Source organism: Dipteris shenzhenensis, chromosome 8, assembly GCF_047967505.1.
Source record: "Dipteris shenzhenensis isolate YYH24624 ecotype China chromosome 8, Dip_SZ_1.0, whole genome shotgun sequence".
Taxonomy (NCBI): domain Eukaryota; kingdom Viridiplantae; phylum Streptophyta; class Polypodiopsida; order Gleicheniales; family Dipteridaceae; genus Dipteris; species Dipteris shenzhenensis.
This window is the reverse complement of record NC_141603.1, coordinates 31713681-31740117: the sequence shown is the minus strand read 5'-3', so window position 1 is coordinate 31740117 and position 26437 is coordinate 31713681. Positions and strand designations below refer to the sequence as shown.

Sequence of the window (26437 nt, the reverse complement as noted above, 5' to 3'; positions counted from 1 at the left end):
TAGTCACATATTTAGCCCGAACTTCCATTTTGATTTTGTCGTTCAGTCCATAGATATAGTCTTTTAACTGAACCGACATAGGGAGAGGGTCTGTTATTTTCATGACACATTCCCTGAATTTGTCGGTGTACTCTGCCACCGACAGACTCCTCTGACGAAGATTTCTATAAGCATCCCAAGCTCGGGACTCTTCATCAGGTGGGAGAAAGTGTTTCTTAAATTCAGCTTTAAACCCTTCCCAGGTGGTAGGAGCAACTTGATCCTTCTGTTGCTTTATCCACCATCTATCCGCTGCCTCAATAAACAGGTGTGTGGCCTCACGGATTTTCTTTAGATCAGATCTAATTTCACAAATGGCGAAGGCTTCTTCCCACTTGTGTAACCAAACCTCGATCACATCAGAGCTGCGCTCGGTCATCCGACCAGAGTACTTCTCCGGTCTATAATTAGCAATATTAGGCACTTTGACCCTTGCGCACTCTAATGAATGTATACTGGGCTCTGGCTCTGCTGGAGCTTTGCCCTTATCAATTCTAGACGGTCTAGCCGACAAGGCTTGTACCATCTCCCTGATCTCATTCTGACCAGCATTCACTTGAAGCTGCTGGTTCATAATCTGCTGTAAAGCATCTTCTAATATCGAAATCCTACTGTGTGATGTGACATCTGTTGTGTAGACTGTACTCTAGACTCACTAGGATTCACCCTAGAATTCTGCCCTTCTGCCTCCATAGTTTCACAATGAAAAATGGTTTTTTTTTCTTTTTTTTTTTTTCAGTCTTTTCTAGAACCCAAATAAAAGATATATATACACTTCTTTTCTATTTTGCTTTCCTGTTTTTCTTTCTCCTGCGCCCTAAACTCCCAACTATAAAATACTCTGAACATTCCTTTTACGGTGCAAAAACAACAGGACCATATATAAAAACTGTATCGAAAGAAGGTGCTCCCTGATTTCTCCTCGAAATTTCGATTGGTCCTCTTTGTCGTATTTATCTCTGGTTCGTTTTTTTTAATATATATCCCGAGTTCAACGATCGGGTTTTAACCACAATCTTTTCCTTCCACCGTTAAAGATACCAAAGCTCCTCTGATGCGCGTCGGTTCACGTGCGACCTTCTGGACCTATAATGTCAATTAGGTACGAAAAACTGGCAGACAATGGCGATGACGACTCTTCCTGTTTCTCTTGTTACACCGTCAATCAACCAGGATCTCTGTAAGCTATAGATGACAGCGTTTTGATAGAGGGAGGCCTACGTAAATGAACGTAAGTGCTCGTCAACCAGGTCCCGTCCCGTACAGTCTTCGTTACGTCAACTATGACCCCAAGCCTTCGTTCCGTTTCACCTCCTAATATCTGCACGCAGTCGTCTGTCAAAATCCCACGAGGTAGATTATCCGCTGACTAAAAGAGATCCCGTACTCGTTGACGGACCACGTTCCTTCCCGTGGCTTCGTATTTATCTGGTCAGCCACCAAGTACCGATGTCGAAGGACCGTATGAGATCTCCGTCAAGATAGTCTACGCCAAACGATACGTAGGCCAATTTGTCCGTTGTCACCACGTTACACCAACAGTTAGTCTGTCGATTTGGCGCTAAAGTCGTTCGACGATCCCACTTCCATCTCCTTCGTAGCCTCGGCTCTGATATCAACTGATACAAACTCTATCTCTACTGAAAGAAACTCTATTCCCTTGTTGACACAGATCACGGGCGATGGCATCTGTATTTTCCTCCCAGCCTACTCTCGTAGATCACATGTATTCTAATTAATTCGTTCTTTTCTTTTCCTCATGCATATCCACGAGACCCTCATTTCCCTAGATAGTTCCCCTTGCCAAATGTCATCATTTTAGCCTTTCCACTTGGTGCACCATTTACCCCTCTCTTGGGGTACATTTAAAACCACTTGCCCCTTGGCATTATTGCACATTTAGGTGCACCTAGGCCTTAGCACTCAGAACCACCTAGTCAATGCCATTTCACCCTCACCTAGGACCTTGGCAGTTACTTCTCTTGACCGTTTCATTTACGCACATTAACTATTACAAAAGTTGGTCATCTAAGAGAAAATGCCCACCAATCTTTCCGAGGTCATGCTATCTCGGCTAGAGCATAACAGATTTGGCCTGAGCAATGGTTTCCCTCAGAGTCTTCATGTAAGACTTGCCATAAGCTCTAATCACAACTTGCATTTTGGAAATAAAAGAATCCCAGGCATCATCAAGATGAGTATGGCTGCTAGAGGACAGACAATGAGATGCTTCGGTAACCATTGCCTTGAAATCAGCATGTTGCAAATAGCTATTGTTTATGATTAGATGTCTCCTTGGTGGCAATCTATCATCTGGCATATCATGAAAGGATAACCGCAACCAGAGAGGTGCATGGTCTGAATGCACAAAGGCATAGTCAATCCACATTTTACATGTAAAATCCCCATTTTGTTGTGGAGCTACACTATACCATCGATCCAGACGTGCCTGATAAGAAGAATGGGCATTATGTTGAAATGTGTAGCCAGGTGACAAAGGCTACAATTCTTTCCAAAGGTCAACCAAATCTAGATGCAATAGTAATTGAGACCATGCATGCCTTTTAGGAGTTAACATATGGTCATGTCTGGAGGTGTTGTCACCCTATTGTGGATTGAAATCCCCACATATATAGGCATTATATCTCCATGGATATTGTTGCATGTAAAGCAATAACTGGTTGAAGCTCATGTTTGATCAGAAGGACTACCCCTGAGAAAGAGTGCTCCCCAGCATAGAAAATATCATAACCATAGTAGTGTCCTGTCTTTTCTGCATAGACGTGTTGGTTGTGTTCTTGGGACTGGTTTTTTTGCTTCCACTACCCTTTTACAAGTACTTCATTCCTGAGTTCCATCTCTTACAAAGCTATGGCTGAATATTCCTATGAAAAAACGTTTCAAAAGGAGCGTTCAGTTCACTGCAAGAAGCAAAAGCAGGTTGAGGGTCAGCATGACCCGATGCATGATACTCTTGAGGCCCAACTGGTATATGATGTCATGCATGAAGGATTTGCAGACACGAGGAAAGAGTGGAAAGACTCGGTTCCTTCAGTTGGCCTCATGGTTGAGGTAGATGAAATAGTGGATCCAGTCAGAGAATATGCTAAGAATGCAGTCATATTATTTTTCCCAGGTCGGATGCCCCCTGCCGTAGAGGTAGGCAACTGGTTGACATGCACGCTGGCTGGCTCGTTTGTTCGTAAAGTCCACTATGCAGCCAGGGGCTTTTTTGAGGTTATTATGGTGGATGAAATACACAGACAAATGCTTTTGGAACATTCACCTCTCTTTTTTGGGCAGCAAATGGTGCATGTATTGCCATGGTCTCCCACAAGGGAATTTCAGGCTTTAATCCGACACAGATGCCCGGTTTGGATTGAAGTTGTCGACTTTCCACAATGTATGGCCTCACTCTTGCCTAAAATTGCAGCATCTTTACGTAAAGTGGTCTGCCCACCACGGCCAAATGGCAACTCGAACAAATTTTGCATTCTCTGGGATACTGATAATCCCACACCAGACTCTTATTCAGTCACGGTGAATAATGTGGACATGGGAAGTGCCTTTTATAAACGCAAATGGGGATTATTTGCAAGGGCTTGTTTTGAGTGCAAAAAATTTGGACACATGGCTTCACAGTGTCCAATAAATCATTATCTTTTGACTCACACATACACCTCATGGGTTACACCTAACTTCAAGAGGTGGCGCTAATTGCTCACCCACAAGTACCTTCACACTCATATGTCCTAGGACTCCAGGACCACACACAAACACACTCAACTTGACTTCATGTTCTAACACCCCCCCATGAAGGAAAGGTGAGGGAATAGAGGAGAGAAGTCACACCCATGACAACATCCAACTTTAAGCCTATGCAATCTCAGAGGCAAGTGTGCATGGCTCAAAGGCTACTGAGCATGGTACAACAGACTCAGAGGCTCATCTAGCATGGCTCAGAGGCCCAACATGCATGGATGCAAAAGACTAAGAGCATGGCTCAGAGGCTGGAGAGCATGGCACAACAAGCTCAGAGGCTCTACCAAGCATGGCTCATAGGCTCAACAATGGAGAACTCATTAATTGAAGGACTCCTTCCAATACATCATAACATGAAGTGGTAGGAAGCCACATACAAATAAACAGGAAAACTAATACATCTTTTTAGGAGGACTATCCAAGGCAGAGAACCTTTATCGACCAACACACACCACAATTTATTTCATTCCTTTTATGGATGATGCAAGGGTAGAGCACCCAACCTTCAGGAAATAAAGGAATAAAAGATCTCTCGAGATTGGGAGATATTTGTAACTTATTGGATTGGAATCCTCATCTGAACGTCGAATTCCTTGAGGACCTGCTGGCAAAGCAGCGTGATCCATTGAGTCTAATTGCTTGCATGTTTCCAGTGAAGGGAAAACGTAGTGCCATAGCCAATTGCCCCCTGTTACACACAATTGAATCAACAAAAGGATGCGTAGCATGTGATATGTGGTCTTTTGCTGAGGCGGCTTCCATGTATAAACATTTCGAACTGCAGCTATGCGTTTAGCCACATGGTATATACCCTGAAAGTAGAAAAGCATCAAATGAAGAGCTTCCTTATGAAATGGAAAGGCCGCAAGCCAATGCTTAAGTTCTTCAGGCTTCATCCTTTTAAGTCGTTGTAGGAAAGATCCAGAGTGGGATTCACTGCCAAGTTTCCATGAGATTTGTATTGAACAGATTCATGAGCTGAGAGAGCACACAAGAATCATGGGGGCATGAAGAGGTGCAGACTGCTCAAGAAGTAGTACAGCTGGAAATCTGAGTCTGCACTTCCCCCTAGACTTAAATAGTAGGACAGAAAATGAAAATATGAGTTTGAATAGGAGCGGCAATAGATGCTTGTCAAGGGGGTGAAGAGCCTGACCTACAGGGAACTATTCCCAGTAGGATCGCCAATCCCGTGAAGAACTGATCTGCGATAGTGGGGAATGCAGCGCAGCAGCAGTAAGTGGAAAATTTCAGCAAGATTCAGGAATCAACAACATTTGATGAGTAGGCAGGGAATCAACGGGACCAGGCTTGAGCACGATGAAGAAGATTCAGGGAATTGATGTGCTGAGCAGAGGGGTAGGAGAGCAATAGAGAGGAAAAAAGTCGTGCATAGATGATAGCAGTTCTGATGGTTGCCAAAGTGGAGGGCAAGTAACCTTGCTCTGATACCAATTGAAGAAGCTGACATGCAGGGATTGCTGCATACAATGATGGTGGATTGAAGGTGACTGCCATATTGTAGAGAGAGAGAGCTCGGATCAAGAGATACAAGAAGATATTGCAAGAACTTAATGCAGATATTGATTGATTGATGCTTCACCAAGTACATGCTTTTGTAGGCTAAAGCCTTATCTTTTGACTCACACATACACCTCATGGATGAGGTCACACCTAACTTCAAGAGGTGGCACCGATTGCTCACCCACAAGTACCTTCACACTCATATGTCCTAGGACTCTAGGACCACACACAAACACGCTCAACTTGACTTCATGTTCTAATAGTGTCACACTATATAGTGTTGTACTTGTCTTGAGTCTTCTTATTTCAGTCAACATCAAGCTCTTTGGTATCATGTGAGTACTTGTCCATTGCTTTCATTTTCTTTCCATTTCATTTCCATTATGCTTGTTATCTTTCCTTTCCATTCCTAGTGCTAGCTTGCTTCTCTCCCTACCACTATGATCTTTCATGTGGTATCAGAGCCATGTTCCTAGCCCTGCTCTCTCTTTCTCTTTCCCTTCCAAGAGGTTGAGGTAAGGGAGGCCAATGAAGCTACTCTACCTCATCCTCCTTGGAAGGCTGCCCTCTTCTCTCCTTCCTTGAGCACTCCCTCTTCTACCCAAGCCTCACCATGTTCTTTTCTCGCCATCAACTACCCCTTCTTCAGCCGCCTTAGTAACCTCGCCTCCAGCTACTCCATCGACTTGCAAACAAGGCGTACAGCCCGCTGTAAGCAGGCCGTACAGACTATATGGACTGTTTTTGTGCAGTCCCGTGCTGTACCAGCCTGCTTGCCTCCCCGTACACCTGCTGCTCTAGCCTCGAAATGCGTGCCCAATAGCAGCTGCTTCTACCCTCGCCATCAGCCTTGGATTTGCTGCTCACGCTGCCCTCGGGATTGCTGCCAAGCTGCTGCTCCTCTACCCGACATTCTCTTGGAGCTACTGCCCGCAAGTTGGTGCCCGTATTCTGCCCATCATTCTCTTGGAGCTGCTGTCCTTCTACTTCTGTCTGCCATGAAGAAGTTCCAGACCTGCTCCAGCTCATGAAGAAATTACCAAGGTGATCTTGCCATAGTTACACTTGCATTTCTACCCTTTTCCAGCCATGGAGTCTTCCAAATCAACTACCATTTCGTTCGAAGAGTTTAATGGTAAGAACTTCACTACATGGCAAACAAAGATGCGTCTTGTACTTATGAAAGATAAAGTGTGGAATGTTGTGCATGGCAAGGAGAAAAAGCCACAATCAGATGAAAAGAAAATTGCACACTGGGAGAATCTGCATGGCAAAGCTCTTTCTCTCATTGGTTTGGGGTTGGGTGATGACGTTATTCATCATTTTGATTATGACTCCACTGCTCACGACTTATGGGCTAAGTTTGAAGAATTGTTTGGCAACAAAATCATCAATTCAAAGGTATTCCTCAAACAAGAATTCTTCAAGCTGCAAATGAAGCATGAAGACTCTCTTCTTGCTCACTTGAATCATATGGAATCGCATGTCACTCAGCTTGCTAGTTTGAAGGCCCCTGTAGGGGAAGGTTGCTGTGCTCCTCTCGAGCATTGAGGACAATTCTAAGTACTGGGAGATCATACCAGCATTGCGTGTGACACAAATGGGTTATCATGATATGGTTGCTATGCTTATTGATCATGAAAGACGGTATGTAGACACTGGACTCAACTGTACTGTACTCCAAGGGCAAAGGCAAAGGCAAATTCAAGCCTTTCAAATGCAATCACTGTGGGAAGCTTGGTCACACCAAGGATCGCTGCTTCCAGAAGCTTGCCAAACAACAACACAAGGATCATGTTAACTTGGTTGGGGCTGCAACAAGTGAAGACGAAGAAGAAGATGATGCTTCGACACTAACTCATGCTCTTACTGCCGACATCAGAGATCTCTCTCTCCATTCAGAGGTCTATGTACCTGATGATCGGGACTTCTATTCTATGTGTGTTTGGGTACTCTGCCCTGGGTAGTCCCCAAAAAATGCTTGTAATAATGAGTCTTGTGTCCTTCAGTCAATAAAGGTTCTCAACCCTGGATAGTCCTCCTCAAATGATGTGTTATTTCCTGAGTGTGTGGCTTCCTACCAAGTCATGTTATGAAGCCAGAGGGGGGGATGTATTGTGGGAGCCTTTCTATTGGCTTTGATGGGTCTCTCTATCAGGCCTAGCCGAGTTCCAGGATGTTGGTGCATTTCCCAAGACTGATTTGTTGGGTCAAGTAGCCATGCTTCATTTGAGCCTCTGAGCTACTTGGGGTGCACAAAGCAGTAGACTCCATCATTGTCATGTTCTGTTCTTGGCTCCATTCCAGTAGTCTCTCACCTTGCCTTCATGGGGGGGTGTTGGAATATGAAGCCAAAGTGAGTCAAAAATGAGTGTTCTAGGTATCTAGGGGGTGCTCTATAGTCTAGTGAGTCCTAGACATGCCACGTGTCATATTGGGAGTTATCCCATATACACTATGGCTTTCTAAGTCTAGTGTCACACTATATAGTGTTGTACTTGTCTTGAGTCTTCTTATATTAGTCAACATCAAGCTCTTTGGTATCATGTGAGTACTTTTCCATTGCTTTCATTTTATTTCCATTTCATTTCCATTATGCTTGCTATCTTTCCTTTCGATTCCTAGTGTTAGCTTGCTTCTCTCCCTACCACTATGATCTTTCACTCTATATATTTGGCTTGCCAAATATGCCATGCTGCAATACTCGCCAGCATCTCCCAAGGAGTGTCCACCGTGGCATGCACTGCTCTGAATGGTGAAGCAACAACATCACTTAAGAGAGCATAGTGGTGAAAAACCGATAAAGCTCAAGAGGAATGTTGTAGGCCTTGTGGAGAATGTAGTAGAAGAGGCCTAAATGGAGATTAAGTAGGAGAGTGCCATGTGGCATAAAAGGAGTTATCCCACATATGATGGGAGGTGAAGATGCCTTGGGGAAGTGGCCATACTTGTATTTGAAGGGGACCTTTGTTTTGGAAAAGGGGGGGGATCATCATTTGAGCCTTATATCTAGTTTGAGTCTATTCTGGTTGTAGGTTGCCTTACCCTAGGGCGTAGGATAGTTTGGTGATCGTGCTGGGGAGGGGTTGAGTTCTTACTCCCCCTCCATCCATTCATCTTAGCAATCGTTTGTGTTTGGCACAACCTAAGGCAGCGCCCATGAGTACTTATACTTGTTCTATTCCTAAGAATTTCTAGAGTCTCTTCCAAAAGGATTTTTGCAAATCAATAGAGATCTGAAAATTATCCCAATGAGGAGCTTTGGTGGGCTTCGAGCCTTGTAAGCCTGAGCTAAGACCTCTTGGCATTACTAACCGTGTATCGAAAGAAGGGGAGGCTCTTCTCTCAGTATCTACATCAATCCATTCCCACCCCTCGGGGTGCCACTGCAAATACTTTATGGGAACACCTCCATAGAGCCAAAGCCTCCATGAACCCAAGGGGATGTGACTTGGATCTAGTACATCCTAACTTCAAATAACAATATTCCACATGACGTACAATCCTGATAGGCTGAAATGCAATATGCATAATAAGAATATCATTTGTAGATCTAGATAATCTATTTTTAGAGTGAACATCAAAGACCAAGGAATCCCCATCTGACCCTTGTAGTCCCACAAGATGAAGTGGGATCCCGGATCTCGTAAAGGCTCCTAGCCATGTGTCCCATGACACTTGAAAGAACCCAATCCAACGATATGTCTGCATCAATCTGATGGATTCTCCTTGCACTTCCTTTGAGCTGACCTACTAACTAGATGTTGCAATCATCTGAAAGGCTTTTGAAAATCCTCCAGGAGCCTACAAAGGAAGAAGAATATCTATCGCAAGAAGGCCATTGCATATAATGAAAGGTACCTAATGGTCCACCATGCTTGTCATCCCCACATAACTACTTGTTTGTCACTCTCTTCCTGAGAGGAAGGGGGGACTCTCTGAAGAGTACTCTTGAAGCTGGCCCAAGCTTTTAGAATAACAGCCATAAGAGGGAGGAAGGAACTTTAAGATGGGCTGAAGTAAACATCCATTGGGCACTCCAACTTGGGGGAGCTGACATTAGTTTTACTTAGATCCAGAGGGATGCACATGTCAGGTACCTAGGTTGCCAAGTCGGTGTGGGCATATCTCCATCACAGCAATTCGCCCATGTGCTGGTGGGTGTCAAAAGGAAGCTTCCTTTTGGAGCTGATCCAAACTTGGCCTTGCTTCCAAGGTAGTGGTGGTTAACCGGGTATTGCTGGCCACGAGTTGGTTTATTTGTTCTTGTTGGCACCATTCTAGGGACTACGTTGCTCAGCTTAGAAGACCGATAAGGAATTGTATTTGGAGTGGTGTAGATGGTTCAGCAGATATTAGAGCTAGGGTGGCTTGGGAGATTCTTATTCTACCCAAGTAGGAAGGTGGCCACAATATTTCATATCCAGACCTGCGAAGCAAAGCTTCATTATGCAAGGTGGTCAAAGGACTCTTGCCAGGGCAGGAAGCTTTGATTCGATCAGTACAAGGAAGCCTTTTGAGCTGAGGTAGCATGAACCAAGAGCTTGGAGCCGAGTCCACAAAGACTGGTATGAACATTGTTGATGTCACTGCTGATGCGGCAGTGATGATGTGGTAGGCCTTAGTGCTCCATATTGAACGAAAATTGTATCAACATGTTAGGCTTGATACCCACAACAAACTTTGTAACAATCACCTCCAATCCTTTCCTCAAAACGTAAAGCATGTTTAGATGACTAGAACTCTTGTTCTGAGACTTGTTCTTTACATGCTTGGAAAGTAAATCAGAGAATGAAAAGGCAAAATGACATATGTATGATGAAATTTTCAGAAAATCTCAACAGCATTACCGATCTCTTGAAACTTTAATTTTTAATGCTCTCAAAGCTGTGATAATATGCACATTTTTTCAAATCGTTGTTATTCTTGGATCAGGAAAGAATCAGAAAGCTTGAGGAATGTGTCACAACTTAAGGCCCTGTGAGCTTTCAAGATGTTTAGTTATAACATGTTCTCCTAAAGTATGCTAATGATTAGATAATTGTTACAAAAGGAAATTGTAAATCTTTAGTACTCTAGTGTCTTAAAACTGCTCTCTGTTTTGTTCTCAGCATGATGTAAAAATGTGTACAATCAAACTTGAGAGGGCTGAACAACTTATTGGAGGCCTTGGTGGAGAAAGAACTCGCTGGATGGCTGCAGCCAAGGAGTTGGGAAACCAATATGGGAATTTGGTTGGTGATGTCTTGATTGCTGCTGGAATCATTGCATATCTTGGAGCATTTCCCGCAAGGTTCAGAAACCTTGTGTCCTTAATTTACATATTTATTTTTAAAAGATATTATCTATGTATAACAGTAACCCATTTTTAACAAGACTCTCTTGTAAGATCTCATTGCTCGTTAAAAAAATGATGAGGAATAGGAGAATTTATTTGCTTTCTGGTTGAAGCTCATTTTTGAAGGTAAAGCTTATTGCATAATTGAAATATCGGCAATGTAATGACCGGACTATTGGATGTGATAACAAATTCCATTCAAGCAGGGTCTTTCATCTGCAATTTCTTCTATCATTTTGTGATCGCTTCATTTTCTAGCTACCAAAGAATGACATATTTTCTAACAAGATTTGAAGTACCAAAGATATGCCTTGCCTGCCTGTGCTAGAGGACCAGGATTCTGTCCCCTCAGATATCTTGTTGGAGATTTTGAGTGCATTCTCTAGCTACATAAGAATGACATTTTCTAGCCAGCTCTGAATAAATTTTATGATGGAGATATACGCCTTTCCTGCCTGTGCTAGAGGACCAGGACTCCCTTCCCTCAGATAGCTTGTTGGAGACTTTGAGTGGAAGGTGCTCTCACAAAAAGGGAGGTTCCTATACAACACTGTTTGGACTGCCTTTGGAGCAAACAGCTTGTTGTCAGGAGACAACCACCACCACTCCAACCCCTCGTGGACCTATAGCCCAATCCATCTACCCTTGCCTCCCTGCTGCAGATACATACACTCTCAAGCAATCACTTGTTGACCTTTTGTTGGCCACATGTCAACCATATGTCGTCATGTGTTGACCGCATGTCAACCATATGTCGTCAGGCATTGACCACATGTCGACCATGTGTCAACCACATGTCAACCATATGTCGACCACATGTTCACCCAAGGAGTACCATACACAAGGCGATCTCATGTCGAGTGGCGCACATGGAGTAGTTAGGGGCATCAATAGCTGCACATGGCAAAGGACGTCATTAGATGGTCCAGCTCACTACACAAGGCCACTGTGATAGATGCACATGGAGCAGTCAGATACACATGGAGTATTTACATGGTGCTGACTAGAAGAAGCTAGTGAGTCAGGAAGTCACTGAATCCTTCAAGAGACCGAGCGGCACAATGGCTAAGGGAGATAGAAGGACCAACAATAAGGAGGAAGGGGAGAGATTCTTAGCAAGGGGAGGAACCCGCCAAGGAACCACGGATGAGGATGAAGGAGGAGAGGAGGAGTGGGGAGATTCATTTGGCATTCCTGAGAGAGTGAGAGAGGAGTGTGTGAGGAGAGATACAAGGTGGAGCTACGAGCTCGCCCAAGAAGAGAGTGTGAATAGAGATAGAGGCTTGAGCTACGAGCTCGCCCGTTTTAGCTTGTGTCCACTGTGGGGATGAGCCTGTGTACTTTGGCATTGGCCACCTCTTGTGACTTATGACTTCGGCTATTCATTTTCCATTTTAGTGACTTGTGTACTTCGGCTAACCTGGTCACTCTCTCATCATTTCTATTCCCTAGCATATGGGGTTATTCACGACTATGGCGCATATGATGATTGTTCTCCTTGTGCTCATTCTCTGGGCTCTCTTCTCAACATGCCGTCCCCTTGCATAATGCACTGATACAGCCGGCTTCACTGCATTACAACCTACGACACCAACACATCCCTACACAATGCACTCTGAGAGCTCCAATCAGACAATGTGTGGGATCTTAACTCGTCTATACCTTAGTTGTTATAGCAAACTAGGATGTCTAGTTGCTTTATTTGCCTATCAGACCACATACAAGGCGATTAATGGGTATTCACTGTTCAAGTTGGTCTATGGCCTGGAGGCAATTATGCCTTATGAATTCCATATGGATACCAACCGGGTGCTCACAGAGATGGATGACAACTTAGAAGCATGTAGTATTGAACGTCTATGGGATCCGAATGCATTCGGCCTGAGGCATCACTCAAGAGGTGTGGCAGAAGAGACAAAAAGCATGGCATGATAGGAACATTATGAAAATTGAATTCAAAGTCAGTGATTTGGTACTGTTGTATTCAAGTAAGTTTCTCAAACACAAACCTAAGTTTGTCAGTGGTGGCTGGACGGGCCCATTTTTCATAGCCAATATTCCAAGTGGAGGTGTTTACTTGGCCACTTTGGAGGGCCAGCTCCTACATGCCCCAATGAATGGGTCACGAGTCAAGAAGTACCATCTTCAATGAGGAAATTCCTTTCCACGCTTGTATATATCATTTGCGTTTCTTTCATGTATGTCATCTTGTCTCCTGACTTCATCCAATCAAGCGTGTTGTCACTCCACCTTTTCTCTCTTGCTGAACACTCTTTTCACCCTTATCACCCCCCTCTCTCTACATGGGGCCTTCTTTCCACCCCTTGACACTTTACCTTCTCTCACTTGCAAACCACCTTGTCACCCCCCTCTGTCTCTACATGGGACCTTCTCTTTCCACCCCTTGTCACTTCACCTTCTCTCTCTTACAGAGCACCTTCTCTTTCCACCCTTGTCACCCCCCTCTCTCTACATGGGGCCTTCTCTTTTCACCCCTTGTCACTTCACCTTCTCTCACTTGCAAAACACCTTGTCTTTCCACCCCTTCTTACTTCACCTTCTCTCTCTTACATGGCAGCTTCTCTTTCCACCCTTGTCACCCCCTCTCTCTCTACATGGGGCCTTCTCTTTCTACCCCCTGTCACTCCACCTTCTCTTTCTTACAGAGCACCTTATCTTTCCACCCTTGTCACTCCCTCTCTTTCTACACAGGGACTCTCTTTCCACCCTTTGTCACTCTACCTTCTCTCACTTGTGGAGCACCTTCTCTTTCCACTTCTTGTCACCCCCTCTCTCTCTCTCTACATGGGGTCTTCTCTTTTCACCCCTTCTCACCTCTCTCTACAGGGGACCTTCTCTTTCCACCCCTTGTCCTGCCACCTTCTCTCACTTGTAGAGTACCTTCTCTTTCCACCGCTTGTCACTCCACCTTCTCTCAGTTGTAGAGTACCTTCTCTTTCCACCCCTTGTCACTCCACCTTCTCTCAGTTGTAGAGTACCTTCTCTTTCCACCCCTTGTCAATTCACCTTCTCTCTTATATCACACCTTCTCTCTCCACCTCTTGTCTCACCGCCACCTATCTCTCTATCTTACCTTCTCTTGTCATACCCCACCTCTCTCTACATGTTGCCTTCTTTTCTTTTTTTTTCAAAAAGATTACTTCATTAAGTATGAATGAAAACCGCAAGAGCAACATCCCATGCAAGAAAAAAAAACCAGCTCAAAAGCTAACAAAAATCTAAGGTGGAGGCTAAAAGTGCCACCTCAACCCTGAAGGAGACTGAAAAAAGAAAAGAGATCCTCTCCAAACTCTGAAAAAAGTACCTCTCTTGGCAGTAGTTGCTCTGAAGAATCCTTGCATGTTCTCCCAGATGGCCTCCGTACACCTGGCCCTCCAAATATGCCAAGCTGCAATACTAGCCAGAATCTCGCATGATGTGTCCAGAGCAGCTTTGAATGGAGTGAAGGGAATCCTAGAGAGAACAAGACTCCACAGAGTGTCGTCGTATAATGAAGGCTCAGTCTGAGTCATGTCCCTCGAAAAACACCTGAGGGCCAGTAAGAGATAACCATGCACTAATCTCCAAGTCATGAAGAAGGGTGCTCTATGAGAAATGCTAAAAATCCTAACAACACCCTTCTAGATCGTCCTCGCCTGTCTGCACTCCAAAAGGCAATGCTGAACTGACTCAACTGCTACTGCGTGGCATCGAGGACAAGTAGGGTCATCCCAGAATCTAGATCTCCATAGGTTTACTGCAATCCCTCTATGCGTAGAAAGCCAAAAGAAGAGAGTGATCTTTCTATTCCCGAGGGATTTCTAGAGCCTCTGCCACAAGTTTTTCTGCACCTCAGCAGAAATCTGAAAACTATCACAATGAGGAGCTCTAGAGGGCCTTCAACCTCTACTGCTAAGTTGAAATCTCCTAGCATTTCTAACTGTGTAACGAAAGAAGGGGATGCTCTTCTCTCGGTGCCCTTCATCAATGCAGTGGAAAGCAAATCCAAGGATGTCCTGAACGAGGTGAGTGTCTGTGGTGTGGCATCCAAAAAAACAGCCGTGTCATCTGCCAACTCACTATCCAAGCTCATCCTCTTGCCTCAACGGAAGTCTCAGCCCTATAATATCACATTGAGCTCTAAGGTAATAGATCATAGCTTCATCAGCCATAAATAAAAAGAGATAGGTGGCTAAAGGGCATCCCTGAGAGACTGATCCGGTAATCTGAAACCTTTCTTCCCTGACTCCACCAATAAGCACCTGGCTATCGGTAGAGAGCTGACACCCCTCTGATCCATGCATCTGTGAATCCAAAGTGAACGAGGGTACCCTCCAGAAAGCCCCAATCTACTTTGTGATAAGCTTTCTCAAAGTCTAGGAGTAGAATGGCAAGCCTATGGCCATTATGCATGGCCCACCAGTCTGAAGCCTCCCAAAATGAGAAGATGTTATCAAAGCTGCTCCTACCATGCACAAAGTCCATCAGTGTATCATGTATAAGATTTGGAAGAAAGGGCTGCAACCAAAGGCTGATTGCTTTTGCTAAGATTTTGTACAAAGCACCCAATAGAGTGATCGGCCAACTGAGACACTGAATTCCTGCAACCCCCTTTTGGGATAAGATGAATGAGGCTCTGCTTAAGTGAGTCTGGCATCTCACCCAAGTCCCAAATGCCTTGCAAGGCTGAGGTAATGTGATCCCCAATCTGATCCCAAAATGAAATAAAAAAAGAGGGGGTAAGTCCATCTGAGCCAAGGAACTTGCCCTTGTGAAGGGCAGAGAGAGCAGTCCTAAACTCTCTGTTAGTGAAGGGTGCATCAAGTGAGACTATCATATCTCTAGTCACCAACATAGGTAAGTGCTGCCAAACAACAACTCGAGCATCATCTTTGGCCTGTGTGTTAGGATTTCCTATAAGAAGGGAGGCATAGAAATCTGTGGCTACGTACAAGACGACATCTGGATGTGTCTGTAAAACTCCGTCTGAGTCAACAAGCTGTGAAACACTCTCCTTACTATGTCTAGGGCCAAGAGTAGAGAAGAATTATTTGTTGACTCTACCTCCCGTCCGAGTCCAAAATGACTCTCTGGCATGAAAGGCATACTCTGCTCTTTGATCTAACAGTGACTCCTGTTGAGCCCTTGCTGCAGCAAGGCGCTCCGAAACCCATGCATCTGTAGGCCTCTTTTGCTCTTCCCTCTGAAGAGCAGCCAACTACTGGTGGATACCTATCTCTTGCCTGAGGATCTCACCTCTCCTGATACGAGCAATTGAATGATAAAAATCACTAATATCTGATTGGGTTGCAGCTATATCTAATAAGGAAAGTTGCCCATTGTGCATGTGAGATACCCAAGTCCGCAACATTGTCTCGTGAGACCCTCCTCTGCGTAGAAGGCATCTAGAATCTTGATAATGGGAGAGAGACTCCTCCCATGAGGATTTGAAACAAACAGAACAACTGGAAAGTGATCTGAAGTGGACACCCCAGGTGTAATGCATATTGTCCCACCTCTGTCCAGATCCCAATCATCCACATAAAATCTATAATTCTGCGCATGGATAGCCATCTGCAACCTCCCGTTTGACCAAGAAAATAGGAGTGATTGTGGCTGAGTGTGGAAAGCATCATCATGCCATGCATCTCTGCCACTGTACCGAAAAAGGAAGGCATCTGAAGCTGCTCTCTCTAGGGAATGGATACCACCTTCTCCACCTCCTCTTTTGTTTGTGGGCATTTCAACCACGTTGAAATCACCCCCAACGATCCAAGACTCTACAATGCTTGACCAAGAAAGAAGGTCCTTCCATAGAAGGACACAGTCCCCTCTTGAATTGGGGGCATAAAGGTTTAAGAAACCAACGTTATGTCCACCAATGAAAAGGATGATCCACTGAGCTCTAGAGGGAACTATGATCCCATGTCCAATCACCAAGGGATGCATCAAAGAAGAAACAAAAATGCAAGTATCTCCCCTGGTGCCCGAGGCGGATGACCAAAATATATGACATGAGAGAAGCTTACCCAACTTTGCACAATCCCTGACATCCAGTTTGTGTTCCTCAATCATGAGAACATCAATGGGGCCCCCAGTAACACCTGGATGAAGTTGTTACGAATCAGCTGCACTCTTCCATGTCTACTTGAACTGCAAAAGAATTCCTGAATGATGCTCCTTGCGCACGTGTGCGGAGGATCCCTCCGGATGAAGGAGTAGAAGCGATAATCCACTTGCCTCTGTCAAGAGGTAAAGAAGTAGGAACAAGAGAGAAAGGGGGCTGCTGCTGATGGATCTTGGCTAAAAGAGTAGCATTAGCTTGGAGTAAGGCGCGGGCTTCAACAACGGCTTGCTCCATAGGAGAAATCTCCTTTACATGAACATCTGAAGGGACAGGAGCAACCTCATCAGCACAAGGAACTAGAACATGAATATCTCCTAGGGTCTCTGGCACCTGCAGTAGCCTCCTGAGGTGGAACGGGCTCAACAACTCTGACTGGCACCCAACGGGGGATGATTGGAATAGGATGTGTTGAAGGTCCCGTTCGCACTGTAAACAAAGGTCCAGGGACGAGAGGCTATAGCCGATGGTCCTGGGCGAGAGGTGGAAGATCCAGCAGCGTGAGAAGTCATAGGATGTGCAGTTGATCGTGAAGTAGGTCCAGCTGAGTAGGTGCTATGAGGCGCTACACTTGTGGACCTTTTAGGCCTTTTCTTTTTTCTCTTCCTTAGGAAATCTCTAGCAAAGTGCCCAAAAGTCCTGCAAATCCTACACTGATCCAGTCTCCCAGCGATCTCGACTCTCTACCTGAAGAATGGGCCCTCTGGACACTTGAGCATGATGTGGTCATCCGTGATGTTAGGGTCAGAGACAATGACCCTAACATGTGGTACCCTGTCCGACCTGACTGCCTCTACTGCCGAAGAAGGCATCCCAGGGAGGAGGGGGATCTCGGTGACCATCCCGAAAGCAGCTCCAATGGAAGATAAGAGTTTATGGTACACCTGATTGAGGCCAAGGAATCTGAGGAAGAGTGAAAACGTCCGTCCATCCTCCTCCACAAGGTCAAAACCCAAAGAAAAGGGTGTCGAGAAAATCCTCCTAGAGCTCAGTGCCAAGGGTCTGGCCTGAAGTACTGTACCTGCTGCATCCAGGGAATAAAAAACAACCCATAAGAACCCTCTACTAAGTAGACGAACATCCGTGAGGTGCCCTGTGAGGTCTCTAGGTAGAGCGGTGAGCATCCAGTTCCTGATCTATAACCTGGAAGGGTGGGACCCATGGATGTGAGCAAAGAGTGATGTCGAGCTCTCCTACTCTGTATCTTTTTTGAGCTGTTGCAACTTGTCTTCTGAGAATGTGATGGTTTTTGTGCCCTGTGAAAGCAGGCGAGGATTGGCTAAAGGCAGAGCCATTGCAATTGGGGTGGGAAGGCCAACTCGAACATTGTTGAGTTCCGTCCAACTAAAAAGGCTACAAGGATAGAGAAGAGGGTGAAGGCAGAGGGTGAGTCTGAAGAAAGAGAGGCTAGAAGAGACTAGAAAATGGGGGAGGGATAGGCGGAAAAGCAAGGGGGGGTGTAGGGCTGAAAGGAGAGGGGTTGAGGGAGGAAAGGAGGGGTGAGGCAAAGGGGCTGAAGGGGCGGGAGAGGAGCTGAGGGAGGCGGGGGAGGGGGGCAGGGGTAGGGGCTGAGGGGGTTGAGAAGGGGGTGGGGGTAGGGGGCCGGGGGTAGAGGGCAGGGGCTGACAATGCGGGGGTAGAGGGCGGGGGAAGGGGCTGAAGGTACGGGGGAAGGGGGCGGGGATAGATGGTGGGGGAAGGAGCTGAGGGGGCGGGTGTAGGGAGGCAAGGAGGGGGTTGTGGGAGGAGGGAGAGGGGAGTTAGGGAGGGAGGAGAGATGGGCGGAGTAGGAAGAGGATGAGAGGGTGCAGTAGGGGAGTCGGGGAGCAGCACCAGCTCCTTTGTTTTTGCATGTTGCCTTTTCTTCCCACCTCGTCACCCCACCACCTCTCTCTACATGTTGCCTTCTCTTAACACCTCTTGTCACCCCACCACCTCTCTCCACATGTTGCCTTGCTTTTCCACCTCTCGTCACACCATCAACTCTCTCTACATGTTAGATTCTCTTTCCACCTCTTGTCCACCAGACCACTCTCTCTCCAACCCATCACCTCTCTCTGACATGACCACTCTCTCTCCTTCCCTTCACCTCTCTATACATCCCTCCTCTTCACCATATCCATCGTGACCATTGTTCTCGCCGTGCTATTTTTAGCACTTTTCCTATTTTTGGCCAACTTGCTTTTTGGGAACCCTTATTTTTCCCTCTCCTCCATCGCTTCCCTCCCTCCTTTCAATCACTCCCTCCTCTCCCCCATAGTGGCCTCCCTTGTGCGCCATCTTCTCAGTGTCGTGCCTGCCCTCCCCCATTGCATCATTCTCCCCTACAGCGCCATCTCCCCATCTACTTTCCTGGGCCATCTCCCCCCCTATTGTGCCACATCCCCCTTCCCCTTGTTGTGCCATCCTCCCCTCCCTCTCTTGCGCCATCCCCTCCCTCTTGCGCCTCCCCCTTCCCTTTCCTTGGTGCATCCCCCTCCCCTTGCTGCTTCCTCCCCTCCCTCTCCCGCACCATGCTCTCCCTCCCGCAACTCCCCCTCTTCCCTCTCCTTGGTGCATCCCCCCTCCCCTTGCTATGCCATCCTCCCCTCCCTCTCTTGCGCCATCCCCTCCCTCCTGCGCCTCCCCCTCTTCCCTCTCCTTGGTGCATTCCCCCTCCCTTGTTGAGCCATCCTCCCCTCTCCCAAAGGTAATGTTGTACTGACTTAACTGCAATGTGGCAACGAGGACAAGTAGGGTCACTAGATCTCCACAGGTTCATTGCGAACCCTCCATGAATAGAAAGCCAAAAGAAAAGAGTGATCTTTCTATTCCTGAGGGATTTCCAGAGCCTACGCCAAAAGTTTTTCCGCACAACTGTAAAAATCTGAAAACTATCCCAATGTGGGGCTCTGGAGGGCCTCCAACCTCTACTGCTGAGCTGAAATCTTCGGGCATTTCTGACTATATAATGAAAGAAGGGGATGCTCTTTTCTCGGTGCCCCTCATCAATCCATTCCCACTCCCCTGGGTCCCACCGCAAGAACCTGATAGGGGAACCACCATATAACCAAAGTCTCCAAGACCCAGTGCAAGGAGAAGGAGATCGAGGTCAAGAAACCACTGTGAGTCCGTCTTAAGATAAAATGCATGCTGCCTTGCTATCCCGATAAAGTCAAAAGATAACATGCTGCAAATTTTGACAAAATCCCAAAGCCTACATAGTCTGAGCTATAAAGCATGTATAGTCTGGTGTCAAATGCCTTTGCGATATCTACCTGCGGGGATAAGCACATCCTACTCTGTATACTTGGCATATTCAATCCCAACATAGGCATTTGCAATGTTATCAGTAATATGGCGTCGCGGGAGGCAGACTTACCAGATCTTTTGATGTTGGCACTAGGGGAGATGGTGGTGCAGGAGGATGGCGTAAGAGGAGATGATGGCGCAGAGAGGGGGTGGGGTAGGGGAGATGTTGGCGAAAGAAGATGGCCCAAGAGGAGATGATGGGGCAGAGGTGGTGGTGCAGAAGGAAGGTGGCACAAGAGGATGGGACACGAGGAAAGAGGGGGATGGTGGTGCAAGAGAGAGAAGAAGGGGGAGGTGCAGGAGGGAGGGGATGGCATAGGAGTCCACCACTCCATACGATTTACCCTCTCTATTCTATTATGCCTTCCACAACACTATCTGCAAGCATAGGGGGACTCACACGTGCACTTGTGGGCTACACCTCACCTACTTGTTATATCAATGGAGGACCAATCTCCCATCCATAGTGGCAAGTCACCTTCCTTCATCTTCAGTTTCCTCTCCAATGAGTACCTGTATCCCCTATGAAGAGAGTGGGAGAGAAGCAAGGAGTCTCACTTGCAGCTTTCTCACATATACAATGGGGAAATACACACAAAGGTGGAGGCTGAAAACAATTTTTCTCTTCTTAGTTGTGAAAGCCAAAAGAACTTTCTCTTAGTACAAAAGGAATAGGTGAACCCTATATGTGGATCTCATACCAAACTCAGCTAACTTAGGTGGCATACTAAATGAGCCACTAACTAGAGTACATAAAGATAGCTGTCATCTAGCTATTATTCATGGGCGGTGTACCAACCACATCTGTAGCTAAGAAGTCGGTGACATAAATGCACAACGGTCACCCTGGCATATCACGAGTGGAGCTCGATATCTCAACACTCCCCCTTGATCTCAATCCCAATTCCTGCACACCAAGCAGGTCTCTGAACTTGCGCAACTTCTCTGCGTCCAATGCCTTCGTGAATATGTCAGCTACCTGATCCTCTGTGCTGACATAAACTAGATCAATAAAACCTACTAGAACCTTCTCCCGCACATAGTGATAATGCACCTCAATGTGCTTTGTTCTAACATGATAGACTGGGTTATTTTCCAAGTGTATATTGCTCATGTTGTCACAATAAATGACAACTGGCCCATCTATAGACTGATGCATATCATAAAGTAGCTTATGCAACCAAGCTGCCTCACATGCAGCCATTGCTGCACCCCTGTATTCAGCCTCTTGCTCGGCAAGGCAACTGTAGACTGTTTCTTGCTGCTCCAAGTGACTGCAGCACTCCCAAAAGAAAACACTTATCCACTGGTAGATTATCTATTAAAAATACTACCAGCCCAATCAGCATCAATGTATCCATGCAACTGTATCTGAACCCCAGTCTCATAAAATAGTCCATACTGCAATGTGGACTTCACATACCTCAGTATGCATCTAGCCGCATCCAAATGCGGTTTCCTTGGAGCCTGCATAAACTGACTTACCAACCCAACAGCATAGCTCAAATCTGGCCTGGTAATAGTCATATAATTCAAACTTCCTACTATGCGTCTGTACATAGTAGGGTCTTCCAGAAGCTCACCTGCATCTGTGCTCAACTTCACATTCTCCTCCAAAGGAACTGAAATAGGCTTACAGCCTGTCATCCCATATTTGGACAGCATGTCCAATCCATACTGCCTCTGCAAGAGCCATATCCCACTTGTGGATCTAATCACCTCAATGCCCGAGAAATAACGCAGCTCTCCCAAATCCCTCATCTCAAACTTCTGCTTCAATAGCATTTTCACATGAAGGATATCTTCATCACTATCACCTGTGATGATCAAATCATCAACATAAATGACAAGCAGCATAATGCCTTTCTCTGTTTTTCTCACATAAAGTGAGAAATCTGCCTTGGAAATCTGAAAGCCAATAGTGACAAGATACTGTCCTATCTCATTAGACCATGCTCTCGGTGCTTGCTTCAAGCCATACAAGGCTTTCTTCAACAAACAAACTCAAGATGAACATCATATACATAACCTGGTGGCTGCTCCATATAGACCTCTTCTTGCAAATCACCATGCAAGAAGGCATTCTTTACATCCATTTGATGTAAAGACCATCCCTTTGATGCAGCCATAGCAATGACTGCTCTTACAGTTACCATCCTTGCAACCGGACTGAATGTTTCTTCATAATCAATGCCATATGTCTGTGCATATCCCTTGACAACTAATCTTGTCTTGTATCTGCTCACAGAACCATCTGCATTGTGCTTCACCTTATAAACCCACTTGCAACCAATTGCATTCTTGTCTTTAGGCAAAGGCACCAATTTCGATGTAGTATTTGCTTCCAAGGCAACCATTTTTTCATCCATGGCTTTCTCCCATTTTTCTTTTCCCATGGCTTGCTCAAAAGAAGTGGGTTCTGGTTCATGTATCACTTTGACCATATAGGCATAGTGAATGGTTGTAAACCCATCATATTTTAGCCTATCCACAGGATACTTAACTTCGGTAGACCTGTGCAAAATAGGCTCACTACCAGGTGCTCTCAAAACATCCCTTGTCTTCCTTACTCCAGGTGTAACAACAGAAGGAATACCCAACTCATCATCAAGGCTCTGTTCTGAGCCACTGGATTCACCATCCACATAAGAGTGACCTGCATTCACACCAACCATGGGCTGATCTACTTTCTCTTTTCCCTTTCGTGATACTTGCATACCACTATCTGCATTGCTTTGAGGAGATTCTCTTGATCTCAATCTGCCTGTCCATGGCGAAGTATGTGAACCACTGCTAGAGGACACTATAGGTCCACTAATATTTTGTGATTGCTGTTGTGAATTCTGTGCAGCATTACCATTTTATGCATCTACATCATCAATCACATTTACTGGTTTATACCAGCTGCTCATCTCATAAAAAACAACATCTCTGCTCACTGTAAACTTACGAGTAGAAGGGTTATAGCATCTATACCCTTTCTACTACAGAGAATAATCAATAAAGATGCACTTCTCAGCTTTTGGATCCAACTTGGATCTCAACTCATCTGGCACATGAACATAGGCAATGCAACCAAAAACTTTCAAATGAGAAATATTTGGTTTCCTACCAGTATACCTCTCCTCTGGCGTCATGCCATGTCTTGCCGCAGTGGGAGTCCTGTTCATTATGTAGACTGCTATAGCAACTGCTTCAGCATAATAATAATCTGGCAGGTCTTTTTCGTTGAGCATGGCACGAGATACCTCTCCAATATGCCTGTTTTTCCTTTCTACAAGTCCATTTTTCTGTGGGGTATGACTGCATGAATATTGCTGCTTTATGCCTTGCTCCTGCAGAAACCTTGCAAACTCATTTGAGAGATACTCTCCCCCTTCATCCGACCTTAGGCATTTTATTTGCAGGCCTGTTTCTTTCTCAACCATAGCTTTAAAAGCTTTGAAATGCCCAAACACTTTACTTTTCTTTTTCATAAAATACACCCAAACTTTTCTGTTGTAGTCATCAATAAAAGTGACAAAATAATGACAACCTCTAATAGATGCAGCTTTAGTAGTCCACACATCAAAGTGGATTAATTCCAGTGGCCTCTTACCCTCTTGAACATGTCTAGGAAATGGTTTCCTTGCCTGTTTTCCAAATTGATAGGCTTCACATACCTTATGCATTTCTGCAACCTTGAACTTAGGCAATCCTACAACAATATTTTGGGCCTGCATTAATTTAAGTCGCTGTACATTAACATGACCAATGCGTTTATGCCAGATATCAATATATGCAACTACACCGGTCCCATGTGCAAACATTGCTGCACTCAATTAAGGCATGTCCGCGTCCAACGTAAACATCCTCTGCGCTTCTTCTTCCCTTTTGCTATCAAGCGACCTTTATTTGTCATATCCTCAACAAAGCATCCATGAGGATTAAATCTGACCTGCAAGCCTTGCTCAACCATTTGACCAATGGAAACCAGGTTCTTGGTGATATTCGGGACATGAAATACATCAGACAGGTATTTCTTTTTCCCATCCTGCATAGACAAAGGAATTTTACCAATCTGCACAATAGGATGTGCAGTATAATCACCAGTCTCCACAAATCCTGGTCTTTCCATTTTCCTTGCATTCTGCATCCATTCTGCATGACCGGTTTGACGCCACCTGAGTCAACATACCACACATCATTGCTTTCTTCTGTACTTGTCACAGAATTGGTCATGTGCTGCACCATAAACAAATGCTCATTTCTGTCATCACCCTGTCTACTAGAGGATGCATAATTGCCTTGTTGTAATTTTTCATTCATGATGTCATTATGCTTTTTGTAGCAGTCTTTACCCATATGACCCATTTTACCACAGTAGTAGCATTCAACATTGCTGTTTGCATTTTGGCCTCTCTGCCATCCACCACGACCTCTTTGGCTCCCCCTGCCTCTAAAGTTACCACGTCCTCCTCCATAGGACTAGTTTTCTTGAATTTGCTGCATATTCTGATTTCTGCCACGGCCTTGAGATTCGGCCTGCTCTACCTCTGCCTCTACCTCTTCCAACATTTGAGTAGAAGACAGTTTCTTTTGAAGTTCCTCCTGAAGAAGATGCACCACCATTTGTTTGCTCTTCAGAAATTAGAAGAGCAATCAACTCCTCAAAATCAGAAAATTTTTCACGGATGGCAATGGATGTCCGAAATTGTGCATAATCCTTTCCTAGACCATTCAAGGTCATAGAAACTAAATCATCATCTTCCACTGGCAACCCAATGGAAGCAAGTGCATCTGCAATCTTCTTCACCTTCATGTGGTAGTCATTGATTCTCATATTTTCTCTCTGTACATTATGCAACTCCTGCTTGAGCTGCATTTCCTTGGCTTGCGTATTTATGATGTACATTTTTGTCAAAGTATCCCACGCCTCTTTTGGCATGCTTGCATCCTGAATATGCACAATCATAGAATCTGAAATACTGATAGACAGCTAGTACATAACTTTTCTGGCTCTCTCATGCCATCCTTTAAATGCCTGCAACTCCTGTTAATTGGGAACATTAGGAATAATTGGCTCTTGTTCAGCTCCAGTAATGAACTCCCAATAGCCTTTTCATTTAAGGAAATTCGTCATTCTAAACTTCCATGCTTGGAAGTTATTCTTGTGAAGCTTTTCAGTGACTATCTGTGAAAGAGCATCAGACGCCATTACAGAACACTGCAAAATATTCTGTCACCGCAAAAAACACAACTTCTGTCTTACAAGGGCAAATCTGCAAAATTGACGAAAGTGGTATTTGACCACACAATCACTTCCTAGTGACGATTTTGCATCAACAGGAAATAAGAATGATTATGTCACTCCCAATATCTCTGCGCACAGGCATACGATGCAATTTCTGTGGCAACTTTTCACCGACCTGCAGAACAGTGGTCACACAACAAGAATAGGGTACTTTTCTAAGTGCATGGGAAAAACTTTCGCCACCAAAACGGCCGAAATGCCCTCTTCCGCAGCATATATTACCCTCTCGCCACACCGTGAAGGGCGTCCCAATCTGAGACAGTCACTCTTGCACTTTCTGGCTATGCCACCTGCAGAGATTTGCTCCCAAACTCGAAAAAGGAAAGCAACACTGATCCTCTTACTAAGACACCGCGAACTTGGTTTGCTTTCTTAATCACGCACAAGTGTGCACGCTGTGGGGGAGCTTAGTTGGAACATAAGACAAATTGGAAGTTGTCGCTGCTGGAAGCACTCCTGATGTGGCTGCTTACAATTCTGAGTATGACGTATAGCTTGTGTGCAGATGCAATAGTGACTGAACGGAAATCATGATAGGGACTTTGATCGTTGAGGTTTCATGAATCTATAGGTGGAGGGGATGACTCGATGGATTAGCATTCTTGGAGGTTCTTTGTGCATGAGGATTCTGTACAAGAAGCATAAGTACGAGCTGTTTTACTTATACAAGCTGCTAGAAGGAGATGTTGTAGATACATCATGTGTGGTTGATTTGTCGTACAAAGAACGACTGTGTGTATGAACAACTCTTGGTTGACACAGAGCTACAACAAGTCGAAGCCTTCTTTCCCCTCTTTCAAAGAGTCTGTGTGTTCCTGTGTGTGTGTTCTAGTTAGATTGTGTGGGAGATTGACTCGTTATTTGCGTGCTCTGGATATCTGCTCCGGAACCTGGTTCATAAGCTCATCATCTATGAGCCCACATTGCAGTTGATCCCTATGAAGTCTCAGCTATCTAACGTGGTGAAGTACATAATTCCTAGTTGTCTTTCCTTTTTTTTCCTTATCAACGGTTAGAGTCAATGGTAGACCTGAGGAAGGCCGGGGAATCTGATGAAAAGTGAGGT

General features: G+C 45.2%; 1 protein-coding gene across 1 annotated transcript in view; it reads left to right on the top strand.

Annotated features, from left to right (window-relative positions):
• LOC147899385 (uncharacterized) overlaps window positions 1–26437 on the top strand; it is a 503340-nt gene that overhangs the window by 384704 nt on the left and 92199 nt on the right. Inside the window, exon 29 of the mRNA XM_087377716.1 lies at window positions 10437–10618. Coding sequence (XP_087233842.1) covers window positions 10437–10618 — 182 coding nt within the window. The remainder of the gene's footprint in view (window positions 1–10436; window positions 10619–26437) is intronic.